Raw genomic sequence first — 21,053 nt, 5'->3', positions numbered from 1 at the left:
CCACTGTCCAGGAAGCCTTGCACCCACGGATGGTTCTTTGCCCTGACCCACAGCCCTCTCCTGCCAGGGGGCCCAGGGTCGTGACTGCCCTGGGCGGTCATCGTGGAACATCCCGCAGTCCCACTCTTACTGCTCAGGAGACAATTGCAGACGACTCTGCTGCTGGCCTGAGCGTCCCGAAACGTTCCCCTGCTCGCCTCCCCTCTTCCCTGCCTCTTTCTTGAATGTGGCGATCATTTCTCCTTTTTGAGACTCAGCCAAGTTCTGTTCCGGGCTCTGCTGGGTCCCTGTCCCAGCCTGTCCTGCCAGGCCCCATTGTGGGAAGAGTGAGGGCAGGCCTGATGCAGTGTCACTTCCCCAAGACACCCCCCATCGTCCCCAGGCTGGTGGCCGCTCCCCACACCTCTGCACTGACTGCAGCCCTCCTTAATTGGCTGCCTATCGTGGTCCCTGCACAGATGCCTCTTTTCCCTTCAAGGGTCAGGTCCTGACGGGGCAGAGGCTGGACAGCAGCCTGCCTCCCCTCGCTGCCTGGCTTTCAGACTGGATTCAGACACTTGCACACTCCGGGGAATCGTGGGGACTAAATTCTCCCTCTGCCCTGCTGCCTTGGCTCTGAGATGTTGTCATCTTACAATCAGAAATCTGCACTCCCAACGGTAATGGAGGTTTATTTCAAGGGGAGGGAAAAAAGGGACGCTGACTATTTTAGAACGATGTTTTTCTTAACAAACTAAATTAAAAATGTTTTGCCTCGCTGCGGTCCGGCTGTGGTTTGTCACTCCGAGGGAGCAGTTTACATTTTTTACATTCGAACCATCTAGCAAAATCCTCCAGGGGAAGACAAAAGCGGCTGCTGGCTACACGTATCCAAGATTTTGAGAGTCTCCAGGGCTGCCCTGTGGACCTCAGGGTCCGAGTCAAGCTGTAGCTCCTGGAGAGCTGAGAGTGAGCACAGACAGGAGAGAATCAGGAACCGGTGAGGCTGGGCCCCCGAGCTGGTAGAAGCCACCCCCCAACCAGACCTCCTGTACAGTATGGGGCTCATGCGGGCTACAGAAGGGGAACCACTGTGTTTGCAGCCAGACGACGGCAGGTGGAGCTGTGCCTGCACACATATCCCCCATCTGAGCCTTCGGCTGCTTCTCCACCAGGGACAGAAAGATCACCCACAGAACCTGGGCGCCCCATGAATCAGTTGAAGGAGTCAGGATGGAAACATTTCGTAAATATTTGTAATGGGGAGGCAGGCAGAAGTCACGAAAGGACTCCACGCCCAACTTGTTGTCTTCCTGGAAAGCCCTCTGCAGGCTCACGCAGCCCTCTGTGCCCTGATTATACAAGGGAAGGGTTGGCTGGCTCTTCTCTAAGCTCCCCAAATGAGGTTAGTGCACTCAGTATGATTGAGTCTCTATTACTTACAATTCCTTAATGCTGGGAAGTCCAGTTTTCTCAGATGGTGTGCAGACATCTGCTTCATAATAATTCCTAAAACGAGAGTCAGCAAAATGCTCATCACGCAAATACTGGGTCAGCAAGAGAGTCTGTTTTGCCTTTTGAGATAACTGTTTAGGACTCCGCTGAAGATGCTCAATAGAGAAACAGGCAGGTGTGAAGCTAAGTGGGAGAGGACACAGAGAAGGGGACTTCCACCAGAGTCTGTCCCCTACCCTGCTCCCTGGCTCAGGTCTGGCCCTCAATGCCCCTCCCACATCAGGAGACACGCTCACCCACCTGCCAGGTTGCAGGCAGAAATTCTGATCCGTGGCAAGTTACTATTAATGTAGGTCATTGTTTCTAGTAAGAAGTTATAGAGCACGGCAGGCTTTTTCTGAGTCTGCAAAAGACGAGGGATGAACAGAACCAGGGAGGATGAGATCCTAGAGATCATCTAAGTGTGTTCCCATCTGTCTGATGTGCAAGGGTCTGCCCAGAGAAGGCAAGTGCCCACCCCAGCATCACACTGCAGACTAGCAGCTGGACCACATAAGGACCTTTGGACCTCTGTTACATTCTGTCTGGCCCAGAGAAGAGACGATATTGTCTACAAATGGAGCGGTTGTCCACTACCATGGCCGCTGGCCACATATGGCCCTTGGACACTTGAAATGTGACCAGTCTGAATTAAATATGAAGAGCTTCCTGCATTTTGATGACAGTAACTCAAAAGTGTAAAATATCACATTAATACTTTATACATTGACTACATGTTGAAATGACAATGGTTTGGATCCACTGGGTTAAATAAAATCTATTATTCAATTTGGTTTCACCTCTTTCATTTTTCTTAACATAGCTACCAGAAAATGTATGGATATGTGGCTTGCATTCTGCCTCTGTTGGACAGTGCTGGTCTTGACGTTTCATATCCGTGAGGTGAGCACAGGCTCACAGGACAGAAGTCTGCGGCAGCTGTGACCCTAAGCCCCAAGCCCCAGGGCGCCCAACCTCCAACAGACCCATGGCCCTCAGCTTCCTCACCAGGATGGAGCACAGCGTTGTCTGGAAAACAGTCATCCCATCAGCCTCACTGCTGTCCCTGTGGCCCGAGCTGCTTTCCAGGGCCTTCCAGCCCCAGAAGTGCACACACTGAAACATGGTGGCCATACAGGCCTGGAGAGACACCAGGCAGAGGATGGAGGAAGGGTGTCAGGCAGACCAAGGAGACTCCCATGGTCTGGGGGTGGGGCGGTGGATGACAGGGCTGACGTTCCACCAATAGGCCAGTGGGCAGCCCCGGAAAAGCCTCAGGAGGCCACAGAAGGGGACCTGGGGCCGGAGCCCTGCCACCCTATACAGTGGCTGGTGTGCATTTAGGGAAAAAGCCCTAGAGGCAGATGCAGCCCACTTGCCTCCTCAGCCAGCACCTTCATGCCCTCAGCAGCCCAGCCTGGGACCTGCCCCTCCAGGACACTGGGGTCAGGAGCCTGGCAGGGACCGGTAGCACCAGGGTGAGCTTTCTCAGCCCCAGACCCTCTCTGAGCACTGCAGCAACCAGGCCCCTGGCCTCTGGCCTCAGCCTCCAGTGGGGATGGGCCACAGGAGACTGGGGGGCAGGGGGAGGCCGGGCTATCTATTCCCCAGGGACAGGAGTGGCAGCAGTGTGGCTGGGACCAGGCCACATGGTCCCCCTGCTCCGGCCCTCTTGGCTGTTCCTTCCTTAAACACTCCGCTCCCCTTCCTAAGTGCGCCTTCCCGGAAGCACGCCCCCCACAGGACGGTTGCTGCGACAACTCACAACAGTGTGAGCCGGTGATGGATTTGTGAGGAAAGCACCCCTGAGAGGTGACAGGAGGTGGCCTGCGTTATCAGGATCCCGGAGGCAGAGCAGGAGTGGGGAGTGATGCCATCCCCGACCTACGGGTGCCACTACGCCACCCTGCCCTGCGTGGACTCCCACCGGATTCTTGGGACCCCAGAACCGGAGGCCAAGGTGTTAGTTGAGCATGAGCAGCTGGGTACACCGCAGCTCACTGGGAGATGGAAGAAAAAGCCCTCGGCTCGGCCCTCTCCCCGCTCCTCCCCAGTCCACACAGGAAGGTGGGGAGAGAGAAGACAGAGGTGAGGGTCAGGAGCCTGCAGGGGGTAAGGGGCAGCCATCACACAGGCGGGAGCTGTGGGAGGAGCTTGAAGCAGCAGGGGAGCTGGGCCTCCATAGGGAGGAGAACCTCCGTGTGCAGGGCCAGGGCAGGCACCCCTCCCCTCACTTGCCCCCAGTAGCCCCAGCTCTGGCCTGCCCCACAGGGAGCCACTGAGGAGGGATTTAAGGTGAGTTTTAAGTGTGTGTTTTAAGGGTGTGAGTCATCACAGGATAGCAAGCTGTAGAATCCACTGGAAGAGAAGGGAGATGGGGCAGAGGATGCTGGCAGGCAGCCATTGGAGAAGAAAGCTACGCCATGTGCCCCTACCGAGCGGAGACACCTCTGTAAGCTAGTCTACGGGTCATCTGAACGGCCCGCTCCCCAGGCTGGCATGAGGAAAGGGGTTGATGGAGAGAGGCAGGGGAGAGACCCCCTCGCACATTCTCCTTTGGGGGCCAGAGGTCCCCACACTTTGGGACACAGAGAGGAGGGTGTGTCTGACCTGGGCTGCATCCGAGCAGGGGTCCTGGCAGTGCAGCATGAGGGTGATCCAAGCTTTCTTCACCTCCTCCTTGAAGAAGTGCTTCTTGGAAATCCTGACCACCTTCGCCAGCTTCCCGAACAGGATGAAGGCTTTCAAACGCAGCAGTTCGCTCTCCTGTGGCCGAGATGCACAAGCAAGTCCTAAAATTCGGGAAGCAAGAAGCCCAGCAAAGCCCCAGACGCTCTCTGTGGACCCTTCCAGCCGCCTTGGCCCCTGCAAAGGCTTCTGGGACATTCCACCAGGATGGAGGCTCACCTGCAGAGCTCTTGGGACCGGGCGCCGTCCTGGGGCCTGTGACCTAGTCTTGCCCAGAGGAGGGCTGTGTCAGATGTGAGAGCACACCGCCACCCAGCAGGGGCCCAAAGAGCATCTACAGGCTGCAAGGAATTCTGGGGAGAAGCCCACACCCTAACAGGAGGGGAGGGGTCCCATGAGTCCTAGAGCAAGGGTTTCTGGTGTCTTTCACAAGATCCCACCATCAGCTAATGGATGTGTGGGCGCAGGCAGAGCTGCAGCCCCTTCTGTCCCACAGGAGAAGGGCTCAGCTGTTGACTGAGGAGGCATTTGGGGAACCCCCCCCGACACCCGGAGGGCCAGGGGCTAGCTAGGTGATCGTCTAGACTCACGTTGTCAAAGAAGACCCTGCACTGCTCGCAGATGATGCCGAACGAGGACCCCAGGTCCCCCTCTCGGAGCTCAGCCAGGATCTTGGCCAGGGCCTCCATGCCCTCGGAGGCCACGCTGGAGTTCACAGGCTCCCGCAAGGAGTCCAGACATTTCTCCAGCAAAAGCTTCCGGTACTGCCTCACCTGGGGGGATGGGGGGATGGCGAGGAGCTTTAGTTCCTGCCTGGTTCGTCAACCCCAGACCCTCAGCCCACCAGACCCTGCACGCCGGGTCCCTGGGCTCGGGGTCGGGAGCAGCACCTTCTTGGGGGCACCAAGGGCCATGTTGCCGAGGGCACGCAGAGAGAGCACCCTCAGAGCCTCGTCCTCCTGGTCCACGCCCTTCTCTAGCATCAACACTGTGGGTTTCAGCAGCTTCTCCTGGTACAGAACCGGGTCACTCATGAACTAGAAAAGAGAACTTTGTGACCGCTGTGCCCCCTGTGGGCCCCTTTCTCAGCCACAAGACAGGATGTGGGACTAGATCCAATGCACAGAGCAGTGTCTGTGAATAGGAGAGGACCCGGAGCCCCAGCTGCCCAGGACCAACCCCCCGCTCCTCCTGCCTGCCAGCGGAGGCCCCTGGCCAGTCGCTTAGAACCCCTCTGAGCTCAGCCTCCCCACCCGTGAGAAGGGGCTGACACCAGAGCCTGCCTCACAGGGCTGTGGCGAGGCTCCCTAAGGAAATATGTGGGGAAAGCCTCAGCAGTGTGACCTATAGGAATACATTTGTTCGGTTGACCTGACAGAGCAGCTCTCACAAGCCAGAGCCCGGGCCCCTGGGTCCCAGCAGCAGCACGAACTTCATTCCTCAGGGACCCAGAGAGTCACAGCCAACCCAGCTCTCAAGGTGTCAGGACCTCAGGCCAAGGGGGACATCTCTGGCACGCATGTGTGTGTGTGTGTGTGTGTGCATGTGCACAAGTAAGCACATTTTAAATAAACCTAAAGAAAGCTAAACACCAAATTGGTGGCCCCAAAATGGCCCCCTTTACAGAAAATGTTTGCTGACCCCATACTAGGAGGATGTTGGCTCCTAAGCCCTATTGGGAATCATGCAGCCAACACAAGTTTTCCTGAAAGTTTTCTGGCCAAGTTCCTCAGGACCCTGTAAGAGCCTCAGTTGCTTGGGAGGGCCGCTGGGGCCCAGGGGACGTCACCCCCCTTCCTGGCTTTCCTGCCTGGCAAAACCTCGTCAGCCCCTCAAGCCCTTCCTATAAGACCTTCCCCAGCACCATCGACCCCAGCAAGAGCCAAGGTGCCCTCCTCTGGGCCCCTGGGTGATGCCAGCACTCAGCACAGCACACCCCTCTTTGCTGTGCACCCCAGGTCTCAGGACCCCTTTCCCCACAGTGCACACCCTGACTCACCCATGTCCCTGGTGGGGGTTGGACAGTCGCCTGCCCCTTGTCTCAGATGCCCCTCAGAGCCTGGGCTCCTTTCCCTGAGAGGAGCCAGGGTAGGGAGTTGGGGGAAGCAGCAGCCCCCACCCCAGCTCGCCCGGCCCTCCATGCCCCGAGCCTCACCTCCACACAGAATGCAGTGCTGCTGACGCGACAGCTAAGGACATCCGAGTCCATGCCTCTGAGCACCAGCTCCGCCAGCCGCTGCCTATACCCCTCCACGCTCCGCAGGCACCCCCTGCAGGGGGAATGCAGCCAAGGGGCGGGGAGGTCCTCTCAGCCGCTGCCCTGCATAGCTGTTCTGGGGGTGCACACCCAGGGACACATCCTTTAACCTCTCCGAGCCTCCCCTCCTCGCCAGGGGAGGTTTGGTCAGGATGTCGCTAGAGTACCAACTTTTCATGATTTTTTTTTATACAAAGGGACCCACTCAGGAGTGACCAGGCCCCAGGAAGTAGCTCTCGCTCTGGCCCAGCTTGGAAGCCTGGTGTGGCCTTGAGGGAGCTCTACCCTGCCTCGGACCTCACGTCTCCTGTCTTGGAGCAAAGATTCCTTCGCCCTACATGCTGCCATCCCAGAGTCTGGAACATGGGTCAACTTGGCAATCCCTCAGAAGCCAGCATTCCACTCTAATCTAGACCTTCCAGCAAGAAGACGGTGGCCCTGTGAGTCCCGCGGCCCAGGCCTGGGAGGCCGGGTGCCCACCTGGCCAGCAGGCCCACGCCTTGTAGGAACGTGGAGCTGCTCTGCAGGAGGGCCCACACACCCTGCTCCTCCAGGCTGTGGACCAGCTGCTCACTGCTGAGTCTTCTGAACAACAGCTGCATGCACTTGATCGTGATCCTGGAAGAAGGTGGGACGCTAGCCCGACGAAGCTGCCCCGTGGAGGGCAAACACTGCACCCAGGTCAGAGGAACGGGGGTCCCCGCGCCTCTTGGGCCCAGCTCAAGGAGATAAGGGCAATCACGTGAGAGAGTGGGTCTGCAAACAATGAAAACCACACTGTGTTGGGCTCATGGGAGGGAGGGTTGTAAGATCTGTTTCCAGAAACTTCTCTCCACCAGGAGAAGACCACAAGGCCTCTTGGTAGAGGTGACTCTCGGGATCCTTGACTTCACAGAGGCAGGCCCACTGCCCTGCACCCCACGCCCCCTCCCCCTGAGAGCACCTGTGCAGGTTGATCTCTTCGGGCAGCGTCCCCGTATGGACCAGTCTCCACGTCTTCAGGACAGGCGATGCAGCCTCTGGCCCCTGGCTGCTGCTGAGCTGCAGCAGGAGGGTGTAGACAAGGTCTGGGAAGAGATCCAGGAGCTTGTCGTCCACGTCCATCTTCTGGATCAGGAGGTGGATGGCGCACAGGGTCTGCAGAGAGAAGGTCAAGGTGTCAGGGCTTCTCCTCGGAGCCCCCGAGGGGCTCTGGGGTCTGCCCCTGTGACTCACCATCAGCGGGTCCACTGCGGCCAAGCGCCAGATGTCCGCCTTGGACGTGGGGTTAGCCCTGGGGGTGAATCTCGCCTGCAGCCGGCCCATCAGCCCATGGAGCATCGTCCGGGAGAAGGGCACGTTCTCGGCCACAGCCAGCCACACCTCCGTCAGGTGGCTAACCAAAGACAGGAGACAAGGACTGTGGGACTCCGCCTTGGGTCCTGGCAGGTAAGAGCCTCTTTGGCCCCCCAGGCAGCCCTCTGCATAGGGGTTAGACTCTGGTGCCTGAACCTCAGGGAGGCGTAGGTCATGGCCCAGGTCTGTGACTCCACGCTCAGTTCCCTTCCTCTGCCCCGGCACCCTCGGACCCTGCAGCCCCACTGCTGGGTGACCTCAGATGTCCCCACCCGGCCTCCTATGTGAAGCCTTCATATATACATCCAGCAACAGCTGCCAACTACCCAGTTCGTCCCGCTGGTCCTAATCAGCCCCTCCCCCTCCCAATACACCCTTGAGGAAGGTGCTTTCAGCTCCGTGGCCCACAGAAGAGGAAGGGGGTCCTGCAGAGGGGCCAGAGGGCAATTTGAAGTGGCACCCCCATCCCCAAGCCCAGGCCCGTGGCTCTGCTGAGAAGGGACAGTCTGAGGGACAGTGACCTCATGAGCCCCACATGCATAGGTACAGGGGAGTGGGGCGCTGGGGGGCCTGAGGGGCCAAAGACCCAAGTCCACCGAGATCAAATCAAGCAAGGACAGGAGTGTCCAGCCTCTGCAAATCCACAAAACCAAATGCACAAGAGCGGGGAGGAGAGTTTGTTGGGGGGGGACACGCGGGGGGCACCTGCTGGCAGGAACCGAATGGAAGGTGGGCCCGTGAGCTCACCAGCAACCACTTCTCATAAAGAAGCCATCGGGGTGTAAGGAAACAAGAAAGCAGGACCTCAGCCTGCAACAGCAAGAAACAACCACGGGAGCCTGGGGAAGCCAAGGCCCCAGGACCACCGTCCCCAGGGCCCTGGCCACAGACCCCCGGCCACAGATGCTGTCAGGTGAGGACAGGGCTTGCTCTGAGCCCCCAAGCTCAAGTCAATGTGTTACGCAGTGGGAGCTAACAAATGCAGTGACAGCCAGCGCCACCCGGCCACCAAGACCACCAGCCTGACGGAGGCCACGCAGCACTCTGTCCCCCACCCCGGCATCGCTCTGAAAGCCACTAAACCCCCCCCCCCACAAATCAAGCAATCCACACTGTCCTCCCTTCTGATGAGAAAGCAGAGCCAGGCCTGCATTTCACACGGAGCAGCCCTCGAGGTTCCTGACCTGCGGCCTCTCTGCTCGTGTCACATCACGCTGAGTGAGGTCTGCCTCCCTCCCCCAACAGTCTCAAGGCTTTTCCTTTGCTCTGCAGCCTCAGCTGACCTGGGGACAGCTGCCCACCCCTCTCTGTGCCCTCCCCAGGGAGTCCTGGCACCATCCCAAATACACTCCCCCAGGCCAGTGAGGTCCCACGGACTGCCTGTGTGACATGGTGACAGAGACCCAAGGACTCAGCAGTCTGCAGATCACCCCAAGAAGCAGGGGGTGGGGTGGGGTGCTTTAACGGGAGGCCACCTGAGGGGCACCTGGACTTCCCCTCTCAGGGCCGCATGCGGAAGGGAAGAGGGACAGAGTGGAGCTTGTCCAGAGGCCTGCTCAAGCCTTGGTGACCATGTTCTCGGTGTGTCCTGAGGAAGCCCAAACTTGGAGGGGGCCCAGAGATCTGTCCTCTGCAGGGAATGGAAGGGCTGCTGTGGGTAGAGTCCTAAGGGGGTGACCAGGACATGTGAGAAGCCACAGGATCTGACTCCAGCTCCCGAGGACGGAAATGTGACGCTGGGGCTGCCGGTCCATGGTTCCCCGAGGCCGTACATCCCCAACAGGAGCTGCAGGGACGGGGTCAGGCCTAGCCCCGGTTTGTTCCCGGTGCTGCTCGAGGGCCCCGTCCTCCGGGACATATCCGTGGTGGTGAGGTGGGCCTGGTCTGGGGTGCGAAGGGGAACGTGGCTCCCTGGACAGGGCACCCACCTCTCCATGGGCAGGGGCTGCCTCAGGAGCGCTGTGAGGACGGTCTCCTGGTGGTAGTGCGCCAGCAGGAGGGTGCCCTCGATGAGGGGGCGCCGCACCTCCAGGTGATCCACCACGGGCAGCTGGACCAAGACGGCACCCAGGATCTCGGCCACCTGGGGAGGGGCGGGCATCACCGGCACAGCCTAGACGCCCATGGCCTGCTGCTCTCGCACCCTGCACACCCCACCTCTGGGGACTCTTGCCCAACTGAGTGATGGCGAGGCCAGATCCCCAGCGCATCCTTTGGTCTGTTCCTAGATTTGATCAGGTTTTCTGTGTGGGAGGAAGTACGTTCCAGGAAAATGGCCACAGGCCTCTAGTCCACTGTCCACTTACTAACTGGGCCACCTCCCATGTTTCTTTCTCCTTTTAGAACTCCACTTCTTCCTCCAAACAAGCAAGGGTTTAGGAAGCCCTTCTTAGCAAGGGTGCTGAGCCCTTGCTTGTCCCTCTAGCCTGGGTATACTGGACAGCTCCATGCCCTAAGTGGCCCAGCCACGGCTCTGCCACCTTGTCCTCCAGCTCCTTGGCCCGCATCTGAAGGAAGGTGCCTATCCAGGTGACGGAGGCCTTATCGTGCTGTAGGTCCATGGCCCCAATGTTGTCACAGAGCTTCTGGATGAGTGAGACCACCTCATCGCAGTTAAATTGCATGCAAGCCACCTAGGACCAGAGCAGACCACTGCTGGGATCCAGTTCTTTGCCCCAGCCCGTCACCGCTGACATCCCCCCGCTCTTCTGCCTGACACCACGGCCTAGCCCAGGCCTCCATTGTCTCTCAGACCACTGCAGGGGCTTCCTCCCCGCATCCTTGCCCAGCATCTCACCAGCCCAATCGCCAGACTTCTCGGGACGTCACTCCTCTACCTCAAAGACTCAGAGCTCAGCTTGGCTTTCCAAGGCTTCTGGCATGTGCCTCCAAACTCTCCTGCCCCTCTCTCCCCTGGCACCGCCCACCCCGCTGAACCCTGCTCAGGAAGCTCCCTCCAAACGTTCCCCATCCTGTCTCTACCGCCCTGCAGCCCTCACTCGGGGTGCGCCCTGAGCCAATCACCCTGAAGCATCCTCCCACCACCCATAAGCCCCCTGCTTCAGAAAGCTGTCTCTGCGCCCACCCCATCCCCGAAGCAGAAGTCACTCAGCCCCTCTGCTGAGTTTGGGTGGCTCTGGGCATTCAGCCCTTAGTGTGCCCGTGTGTGGTATCTGTGCGAGGCTCTGTGTTTAATTCCCTCTGGGCCCCTCCTCCCCCAGTGGTAGGCGGGGCCTATTAAGTACCTACTATATGCCAGGCACCACGGTAGGGGTCTTTCATATTGTAAGTCATTTAGGTACAGAGGGCATGAATTGGACCAAAATCCACGGGGGCTGTGACCTCCGGAGGAAAAGGAAGGCTGCCTGGCCAGAATGAGCAAAGTCCCATGCCCCAGAGATGGTCCAGGCGCCAGAGTCCAGCCCAGGAGCCCACCCCGCCCTTCCCAGCTCATCACCTTGGCAATCCTAGAAGATGCACTGAAAATCTTCTCCACATCCAAGCTCTGGAGATCCTCCTTACATTTTGCAAGCTCCAGCTCCTTGGAAGGGCCCCATGAGGAGCAGGTCTGGCTTGCTGTTGGGAATATAATTTTAGACACTAGATTTAGACATTAGATCTAAAATATAATTTTAGATCAGAAGGACAAAGGGCCCATCCACAGGCCACATTGGGGTGGCCTCCTGGCCTGGCCCACAGGGCTACCTGACTCCGCAGGCCTGAACCACACTTCAGTTTTTGGACATTCCATCCCTTCTTGTCTTTGCTCTCATTGTCCTTTCCCTCCAAACCACCTCTACACACAGCTCAGATGCCTGCTTTCCAGGAAGCCACCAGCCACCAAGCCAGAGGCGAGGTCTCCCCCTTTGAAGGTTACCATCCTGCATTCTCCTCTCAGCTCATCTCTGGCCACTTCTGCTGTGTTCTTGGTATCTGTGAGCTGATCTTTTCCCAGTGATGTCCCTTAGTACACATGACAAGCCCTCAGTGAGTTGTGCCAAACCAGTGAGCCTCTCCTTCCAGAAACTTCCATGGTTTCTGAGTGAGCTCTGCACCCTCTCCACCATCTCTACTGATCACCCTTGTTTGTCTACACAGAGAGGCCATGCTCCCCCCAGGATAGTCCCACGCTGACACCCCTGCTGTCAGACCTCCCCCTCAACCTCAATGTCCTGATTTCTCACCCTCCCCATACCATGAAGATCCAGCAGGCTGGCCAGGACACTCATGGAGGCCATGCGGGTTCTTCTGTGAGAGTCACAGGTACAAGGGGCGATGAGTCCAACCAGCATGCCAAACTGCCCCAGCTTCAGGGGGATCTGAGGGACAGGAGACTTCAAGGCTCACATTCTGTGTCCACTCACACACACCTGGTACTGCCCAGGGGCAGCGTCACTGGCAGCCGGAGAGAGTGAGCCCTGCTGGAAAACACCCCAGTGGGGCCCCTGGAGGCTCAGCAGCCAGGATCCAGGGAGTCTGGCTCAGGACTTGGCCCTCTGGCTGCAGGCCCAGGTTCCGTATCAGCACACCTGCCTTGTTCCTGTAACTGAGCCCTGGGTTTGAATCTGACCTCCCCCGCTCACTAGCTCTGTTACCCAGGCAGGGTTCTGAGTCTCGCACCCTCATGCTCCTCATCTGTAAAGGGGAGAAAATCACAGTGCTTCCTCTTCCAGGAGATGTGGAGAATCATTCAAGAGAATCCAGACATGCCTTCAGCACAGTGTTTGGCCCCAAACCTAGCATGAGTCTAGGGCCTGGCCTCGCTTTGCGGGGCTCAGACCTCCACCTGAATGGTGCCCCCAGACCACCAGGGGTGTGCCTCATCTTGTTCTCACCATGCACCAGTCCCCTGACCCGAGGCCATCCCCAGACCCCAGGCCTCATGCCCCAGGGACCCCATCCTCCCCATGCCATCACTGAAAGCCAAGCCATCAAAAAGCATGAGGCCAACAAAGGTAGCAAGAGATGTCTCATTGAGCCAGGTCAGAGAGTTAATCAACAAAAACACCTCATTGCTTTTCCAAGTTTCGTGATGTTTACGGCACTTGCCAAACTTTGTAGAACTTGTAATTTCGTAGTGGTTTACTGAGTAGATAGTCACTTTCGTAACCAATGGGATATTCATAAGTGTGTGTTCTTCTTCTTAAACAGGGCCTTCACTGCTGAATGAGCCTCAGGCCCCACCAGACTTGGATCCATGCTGAGCCACGGCCCACCCCCCTCTTGCAACCCAGAGCTCAGGGCTAGCTCCTCATGGGGCCTCCTCTATCATTCCCAAATGAGAGAGCCTCTTTCCAAGGGACCTTCAGGGAGCAGAACTTGATTTCAGAAGAGTTCCCTCTTCTCATAAATAGAGACAGAAACTTTTTTGTGGGTGCCAGAGCCACAGGCTGGGGGATCAGGGGCTCAGGGACTCACACAGACACCGATGCTTTGCACGTAGATCTGCATGAGATGAAGATGGAGGTTCATAGCCTTCTCCCGCTCCGCTTCTTTCTCCGACAAAATCCACTTTTCCAGAAGCTATGGGTAGAGCCCAGAACACAGAAGGGACAGTTAAAACCCCAAGGCCAGACTTTCCTGGCCAACTATTGGCCGCCTGATCTCTCCACTCAAAGTCTGACTTTCAGGGGTGTTGGGTGGCTCTGGACACTTCTGATTCTCATTCCAGGAACCCTCATGAGGAACATGAAGCTGTGGGCAGAAAGGGTATCCCCACTATTCTCACCAAGATGGCACCTGGCTGCTGTCTTTGGCCCTACTCCAAATGTTTGCCTGCAGGTCAAAGTCCAAGAGCATAGCCTGCCTTGCACTCCAGGGCCTAGATGTTCATGTGCACAGTAACAGAGCTTAACAACACATGAAGCAAAACTACTACAACTGAAGAAGAAAGAAACAAATCCACAGCAAGAGTCAGAGATTTCAGTACCTCTTTTTTAGAAACTCACGGAAGAAGACAGAAAATCAGGAAGGACAGGGAAAATTTGAACAGCGCTACCAACCAACTTGGCCTGATACTTATGAACACTCCATCCAACACAGTACACACATGCACACAGAACACTCTCCAAGATAGATCATACTGTGCAACCAACTAAGTCTGGGTTGATTTAAAAGGATTCAGATTATACAAAGTGTGTCCTCAGACCACACTGGGTTTAAGTTGAGAATCAAAAACAGGAAGATCTCTGGAAAATCTTCAACCATTGGGAAGTTCTAAACAGCCCATGGATTGAAGAAGACATCAGAAGAGAAAGTAAAATGTATTTTGAATGGAAACAAAAGGAGAATACAATATATGAATATTTTTAGGATACAGAAGCAAAAAAAAAAATCAGTAAACTCATACTATCTGCTCCTGATCACAAGACTTATTGTAATGTTACAGTAATCAAGATGGGATGACACTGGTGTAAAGATAGACAAAAACATCAATGAAACAGAAGAGATGACAGCAATAGACCCACAAGTACGTGGTCAGTTGATTTTTGACAAAGACTCAAGGATAATTCAATGAAGAAAAGTCTTTCCAATAAATGGTACTGGTACAACTGGTTGTCTGTACATAAACAAAGAAACAAACTTTGATCCATACCTCACACCACATACAAAACTTAACTCAAAATATATCCTAGACTTTCTTGTGAAACCTGAAACTACAACCTCTTAAAAAAGAATGTTTGTGACCTTAGGTTAGGCACAGATTTCTTAGAACGTCAAAACTATGATCCATAAAAGAAAACAAATGGTAAATTAGACTTTGTCAACATTTTAAAACTTCTGTTCTTCAAAAGACATGTGAAATCAATGGAAACACAAGTCACAGACTGGGGGGAAATATTTGTAAATCACGTATCTGTCAAGGACTTGTATTCAGAATACATAAAACCTCTGAAAACTCAATAATAAGAAAGCAAATGGCCCAATTAAAAAGCAACTAGCCATACCTTTCAAAAATGCCAAGATTATGGAAAATAAAAGAAGACTGGGGAATTGTTCCAGATTTAAGGAGATTACAGAGACGTGGAAGTAAATGCACTGTGTAACCCAGCTTAGATCCTGGATTGGGAAAAGTCACTATAAAGGATACTACTGGGACAATTCATGAAATTTGAATATTAGCCAGAGATTAGAATATAGCATTGTATCAACATTACAATTCCTGATTTCATCATTGTACTGTTGTTATACACGAAGGTGAGGTGTTCTTGTTCTTGATGTCTGCAGCTAACTCTCCATGCTTCAAGAAGTGTGTGTGTGTAAAATAAGAAAGAGAAGGGAAAAGGATGAAAGGAAAAGAAAATGGAACAAACTATTAAGAACTGTGACCCTGGATGAAGGGTATATAGGAGTTCTTTGTACTATTCTTGCAACTTTATAGTATATCTGAAATTTTACCAAAATAAGATTATTGAAGCAATCTTAACACATACCCCTGTTTTCCACAGACTCTGGACCTCATGCCAGCTCTCTGAGAGGGGTGGCCATCCCTAGTTCCTGGCCCTCTACCGAAGAACTCACGTGTACCATCTCCTGCAGCCCCTTGGGGTCCAGCTGCCTCTGCATAAGACCCTCCATCAGCTGCTCCAAGGCATGCTTCGCATTCGCATACAGGGTCTATGGCCAAGAGAGGGGAGCACCGGGCAGCAATGAGGGGGTGTGCACAGCCACCCACCACAACTCTGCAATGATCCATGCCAGGGTTGAGAAGTATGAGGTGGTCTGAAAATCACCCTTTTACTTCTGCTCAGACTGGGTCATTCATACCTATAGTCTCATGTGACATATGAGACAATCTCTGAAGAAGAACCCATTTTACAAAGGAGGAAACTGAACCCCCAGAGTCCAGTTCTTCTGACTCCTCATCCAGGACCAGGACCTTAAGGCCAATATGGCTACCTGTCCACAAAAGGTCTGTCCTCCTTCTCCACATTATTGCTGGGAAACAGCCATCCAGTCAGGAACTGCATTTCCCAGCACCTCTTCCATCTAGGCATACCATGTGACTACGTCCTGGCCAATGAAAGTGAGCAGCATGGCTCATAAATCCTCCATATTCTTTCTCTTCCTCTCCAGGGTGGATATCAGTACCCACAAGGGACCTTGAGCCATGCACTGAAGATAGTCAGTCTTCTGTCAGCCTGGTTCCCCCAAAGCAGCAGCTCCATCTCCACCCCCACTGCCAACTGGACTTTACTTGAGTGAGAAATAAACTTTCTTCTTGTTAGATCATGGAAATTTTAGGGTTTAGCTGTTACAGCAGCTAACATTACCTTACACTAACTAATAAGACCCACTGCACTTTGCTGCCTTTAACCACTCACAGGTGGTTCAGGATGGTGGGCTCTCAGCACTGCCCAAGTTATCGTAAACTTTCAAGTCCTAACCCAGAAAATGAGGTGGCTCAGAGGGACATACCTGAATGGACTCATTATCCTCTGCTGGGGGTTGGAGAGAAATTACAGAATGAATACTGATATCCATCAGCTCATTGCTTTCCTCAGTGGAGTAGAATGGCTTCAGGTTGCTAAGGAAAGCAGTGACAAGAGGAGAGATCAGAGGGGAGTTGAGACCGTGCCACCCCCACTGCACAGTCCAGGGTGCAGAGGGCTGTCACAGAATGAGGGAGAGGCTAGCCTCCCTGGTTGGGGGTGCACGCATGCATCCTTCCCCACTCAATAGGATAGCAGGAGGGGCCCTGGGTCCACCCAGCCACCAGAATCCAGTGACTGTGTCTGTGATTGATGGGGAGACCCAGAGGCCCAAGGCTAGCTCTCCGACTTGATGCCTGCTCTGAGCCTGTCCTTCTCCTGCTCAGAAACCTTTCCTTGCTCCTCCCTGGCCATAACCACAGACTGCCTCCCAAGCTGGCCCCGGCCCAAGGGTTTTCAAGTGATAACTGCACCAGCCAGACCAGAACCACCTTGGAGCTTCTTAGAAATGCAAACTCTCTGGCCCTACATCAGAGCTACTAAATCAAGAATTCCAAATGGAGCCCAGCCATCTGAGCTTTAGTGAACTTTCAGGGGTGGTAGCTGGTTGCTTGAAGCATGCCAACTCATTCTTCTCCTATCCTGTCATCAATAGTTCTCAAGCCTAGGTGCATACTGAGGTCACCTACAGAAGCTCCGAGGTGGCCAAGGGCCACATCTGGGGTCCAGGGATCCTTATTGAAAGTTCCGGGGTGGAGTCAGGGTATTGGTATTTTTCACGGGTCCCCAGTTGCTCGGTTGTACCTCCAGGATTGGGAGCCACCATTCCACTTAACTTTAAACTCCTGCCCTGCAAGGAGGTGCTGTATTTTGCCCTGCCGGGAGCTTCCAGCTCCTACACAAATCCTGCTATTTTGTGGCAGATGCCAGCACGTTCCTGATCACCTCTGTCATATCGACAAAATTGTAACTTGTCAATAGCCCCCCCTTTTTCTGGTCTTAGATTTTTGTTCTTTTTATTCACCCAAAACCACTCAGCTCTGACCTGTAATTCCTTCTGTATACACTTGCCTTACCTCTGAGGCTCCAAAGAGATGTTCATGAAATTTACTTAAAATCTGCCTATGCGCTGACTCTTAAGGGCACTGGGTGGGGGGAAGGGTGGAGGGACCACAACAGATATTTCTGCTATGAGCCTAAATAATGCATCTGCCCCCACGGGTGCAGAATTCCCAGAGACCACCCAATCCGTTAAAATACTAACGCTATGCAACTTCTTCCCCCTTCCCTGCCAGTGGAGGGACCACTCCAGGAAGGCAAACCTGGGATATTATATCACTTTGTATTAACTATATCAGCGCTGTATCAATCAATAAATTCCTTGACTCCGCCCGACCCAACTAAAAGGATGCCATCTCCCTGCTATCCTATTGAGAGTCATTATGCGATTTCTTGCTCAAAATACCCCCTAATGGACTGAAGAACAGCCAGTCCCCTCCCAACCCAGGAGAAGAGCCCAACTTGAACTACTGCTGAGAATTAGGGAAAAGACCTGGTGGAAGCTGACCCCATGTCCTAGGGCAGCCCACTGCCCCAAGTGCTGCCCCCAAAGCCCCTGCTACAGAGGCAGAGAGGCCAAGTAGGGGCGACCCTCCCCCTCAAAGAACACTGAGGGGTGGTCTCAGTCTTTGGCCCCACCCTCCGAGACACCTGGGGCCAGAACAGGGGCCCAGCTCACCTCAGGTGTGAGAGGGCCTCCATTGCCATGGTCCGCACAGGAGACACCAGGCTGTCGGTGGGCTCTGCCTTGATGGTGGCCTGCCGGGCACAGCAGGGCGGTGAATGAAACGTCCAGAGCCCACCGGGGAGGACAGTGAGCGTGGGGGCAGCGGCACTCCCCAGGTTGGTGCCCGGGGCCTGGCACTGTACAGGGTTCAGACACCCCCTACAATGTTCTTCCTTGTAAAGGATCACCTGGCTGTTAGCATTTTAGGGGAGGCAGCAAAATCTGGTGTGGGAAGGAGTGGGGCTCCAGACAGGCCTGGGGGCTTTTCGCTCAGGCCTGCCGCCTCCTTGCTGTTTGTCCTTGGGCAAAGGGCTTCCCGTGCCTGAGCCATCATGTGTAAAACCAGGCCTGTTTCATGGGGCTGTGGCTGCCTGGTGTGAAGTGGCACATGGATAGCTTCTGGCCCAGAGCAGGAGCAGGAAGCTCCCTCCGTCCTCGGGGCCTCCTGTTCCACCCACACCTCGATTCCCTCGGGGTTGGCTTCCGATGCAGGGGCGCAATTCTAGGAGCCACAACCTTGGAAGGGGGTGGGGAGGTCTGGGGCTGAAGGGCAATGGCTGCCTGTACCTCCATCGCCTCCACCAAGGCTTCTAGCCCTCAGGCAGCTGACATTTTCTAGAACTCACTGAAGCTCTGTGCAAAAAGAGCTTTAAGACCTGCCTGTGGCTGAACCTGCCCCCTAGGTCCCTCCTGTGGAGAAACACAGGGGCCACAGAGGGGCAGACCCAGTGGACCTCTGTCCCCCAGCCCTGAACAGCCACCTTCGGACACCACCGGATTCCTGGCCATCACATCCTTTGTCAGAGAGACAAATGTCACACTCAGAACCCTACAGGCGGATCGAAGCAGAACCGAGACAGGGAGGGGCTTCAGGAACCCTGCAGCCCCCTTGTTCCTCAGATGACCCGAGGAGCTCTGAAAACCTCTGACCAAGGAGAAGCCGGCCAGCAGTTAGACCCCAAAACTGCCCAACACCAAGGAAGCCCCTACCCAGCTTACAATTATGATGCCCGTAAGAGTCATCTTCTGGGCAAACTGAAAATCCTCCAGGTCCTTGATGTTTTTGATGGCGGTGGTGACCTGCACCACACTCTTCATGAAGGCCATTTTGAGACAGATGTCCTGTTCCCAGACCAAGAAGAGGGAAAGGTTGGAGCAGGTTGTGAGTGACCCCAAAGACCCCAAGCCACAGCCCTCATCAGGGAGACCCTCCCTCCACGCCAAAGAAGAGACATCCAGAGATGTCTCAGAGACATCTGAACGATGGCAGGCCTATTCTGTCCTTCAGCTCCTTTAACCAAGCTTCTGCCATATGGCCAGGAGGCCAGCCAGGGGCTGGACAAGGCACAGCACTCTGGCGCCCTCTGAAAACACCACCTCCCTCCGGCCCTCTGACACCTGTGCCGAAGGACAGCCATGCCCGTCCGTGGGCACCTTCCCCAGCCATGGACACCGAGCCCTGTGTGTTGCCACAGAGACAGAAGAAGTTGAGATAAAATTGTTTCTGCTTTTACAACATGGATGAGCTTTGAGGACGTTATGCTAAATGAAACAAGCCAGTCACGAAAAGGCAAATACTGCGTGAGTGCAGTTCCATGAGATTCCTGGAGTGCTGAAATTCTAGAGACAGGGAGTGTGGGTTGCCAGGGGCCGGGGAGGGCGGCAGGAGCGTATGGTCAACAGGTGCGGGGTTTCCATTCCAACAAGATGAAGAGCTCTGCAGACAGCTGCTGGGGACAGTCACACAGCAACGTGAATGTCCTTAATGCCGCAGAAGCATGATTACCATGGCGGATTTTATGGTATGCGTATCTGACCACAGTTTTAAAAACAATAATGAAACAATTTTTGCTTTATTCTGTGTTTCTGCCTCCTTGCCCTTCCAATAAAGCAGCAAGTCCCTCTGCCTCCCTGAGGACATTCCCACTTCTTGTCCCTTGTTAAAGGGCTTCGGTCAGATGTCAGGAGGGGAGGGGGCAGAGGGAGGGAGCGAGGCTGGGAAGAGGGGGTGTCTATCCTGTGATTTCTGGGACCAACACTCACCTGCCCAGCATTGTGGGGGAAGGCTGTCCCCCCCCCACTTCCCCCCACACCAGAGAACAACACAGTTTGAGGCAATGGGTTTCCCAAAAGCTGGGAGTTGGGTGGGACTCCTGGCTGTCTGCTGGGTGGGGATGGGTGCTCAGATAGTGAAGTAGGTGACTCTGCCAGCCTGGCTTGGATGTGAGGGTGTGGCACGTGGGGTTACCTGGCAGCTGCTGGAGTAGTGATGAATGATCTTAGCGGTGATGGGGTTGTCCACGTGGGTGAGGAGCATCTGGGGGTGACAGTACAAGGCCACGCAGCTGTACATCACCATGAGGGCGCCCTTCACTGTCTCCCGCCTCCAGGGGTGGTCCTTCTGCGAGCCCAGTGAAAAGAGGAAGAACCACTGGATATGCATGAGGGAAGGGGGGGGTCTGTTCAACTTGCCCTTCTGAGAGGGAGCAGGGCCGCCCTGGCTGCACGTGGATGGTCTCTGGTCACATGGCCAAAGGAGCCGTAGAGTCAGCAGAAATGGCTTTCCGGGTGCCTGAAATGCTCATTCATCTACTCATTCATTTGATGTACCTTTATTGAGCACCTACTATTTGCCAGGCATTGGGGACGCAGTGGGGAGCCACTCACACCAGGGCCCACCCCCACAGAGGCTTCAGTCCAGCAAGATGCCAGCAGCACCCATTCACTGGGAGCAGGTGGTTTGTGGGGACACAGCTAAACAGAGGCCACCTGTACACTCCTCCATAGCTTCACCTGCCAGGCTCTTGCTCTGGGCCATGGTCTCTTGTGATATCGGGAATCCAGTGAGAATAAGCCTGGGATGAGGTGTTGTAGGGCCACCAAACCCATCATGGAGGGTGGGCAGGGGTGCCCAGGCCCCGCCAGGCCTTGATTAGAAATCTACCTCTCAGGTCCTGCTTCATAGAAAAGCTGAGACAAAAGTCTGAGACGCCCTTGAGTCTCTCCATCCAGACTTCCAGACCCCCCAGGGCAAGGGTTCTAGGTCAAGGCCAAAGCCTGAGGCATCAATAACAGCCTGGAG

At 55.1% G+C, this 21,053-nt stretch overlaps 1 protein-coding gene across 1 annotated transcript in view; it reads right to left on the bottom strand.

Annotated features, from left to right (window-relative positions):
- Positions 1-651: 651 nt before the first annotated feature.
- The window catches only part of LOC111144395 (maestro heat like repeat family member 2A), a 43,535-nt gene continuing 23,133 nt past the window's right edge, over positions 652-21,053 (bottom strand). The window contains exons 22-42 of the mRNA XM_022498668.1: positions 20,220-20,372; positions 18,971-19,093; positions 17,924-18,003; positions 16,172-16,280; positions 15,275-15,370; positions 13,172-13,276; positions 11,949-12,072; positions 11,211-11,329; positions 10,234-10,386; positions 9,682-9,836; positions 7,634-7,793; positions 7,362-7,555; positions 6,899-7,036; positions 6,317-6,431; positions 5,052-5,198; positions 4,752-4,934; positions 4,084-4,239; positions 2,482-2,613; positions 1,735-1,837; positions 1,423-1,488; positions 652-942 (exon numbers count right to left, since the gene is read on the bottom strand). Coding sequence (XP_022354376.1) covers positions 821-942; positions 1,423-1,488; positions 1,735-1,837; positions 2,482-2,613; positions 4,084-4,239; positions 4,752-4,934; positions 5,052-5,198; positions 6,317-6,431; positions 6,899-7,036; positions 7,362-7,555; positions 7,634-7,793; positions 9,682-9,836; positions 10,234-10,386; positions 11,211-11,329; positions 11,949-12,072; positions 13,172-13,276; positions 15,275-15,370; positions 16,172-16,280; positions 17,924-18,003; positions 18,971-19,093; positions 20,220-20,372 — 2,733 coding nt within the window. The 3' untranslated portion in view covers positions 652-820. The remainder of the gene's footprint in view (positions 943-1,422; positions 1,489-1,734; positions 1,838-2,481; positions 2,614-4,083; positions 4,240-4,751; positions 4,935-5,051; positions 5,199-6,316; positions 6,432-6,898; positions 7,037-7,361; positions 7,556-7,633; positions 7,794-9,681; positions 9,837-10,233; positions 10,387-11,210; positions 11,330-11,948; positions 12,073-13,171; positions 13,277-15,274; positions 15,371-16,171; positions 16,281-17,923; positions 18,004-18,970; positions 19,094-20,219; positions 20,373-21,053) is intronic.

The sequence above is a fragment of the Enhydra lutris genome, unplaced genomic scaffold, assembly GCF_002288905.1.
Source record: "Enhydra lutris kenyoni isolate GAN:26980312 unplaced genomic scaffold, ASM228890v2 scaffoldscaffold1, whole genome shotgun sequence".
In the NCBI taxonomy this organism is placed as follows: domain Eukaryota; kingdom Metazoa; phylum Chordata; class Mammalia; order Carnivora; family Mustelidae; genus Enhydra; species Enhydra lutris.
Note: the sequence above shows the minus strand (reverse complement) of the source record. Positions and strands in the feature narration are given on the sequence as shown.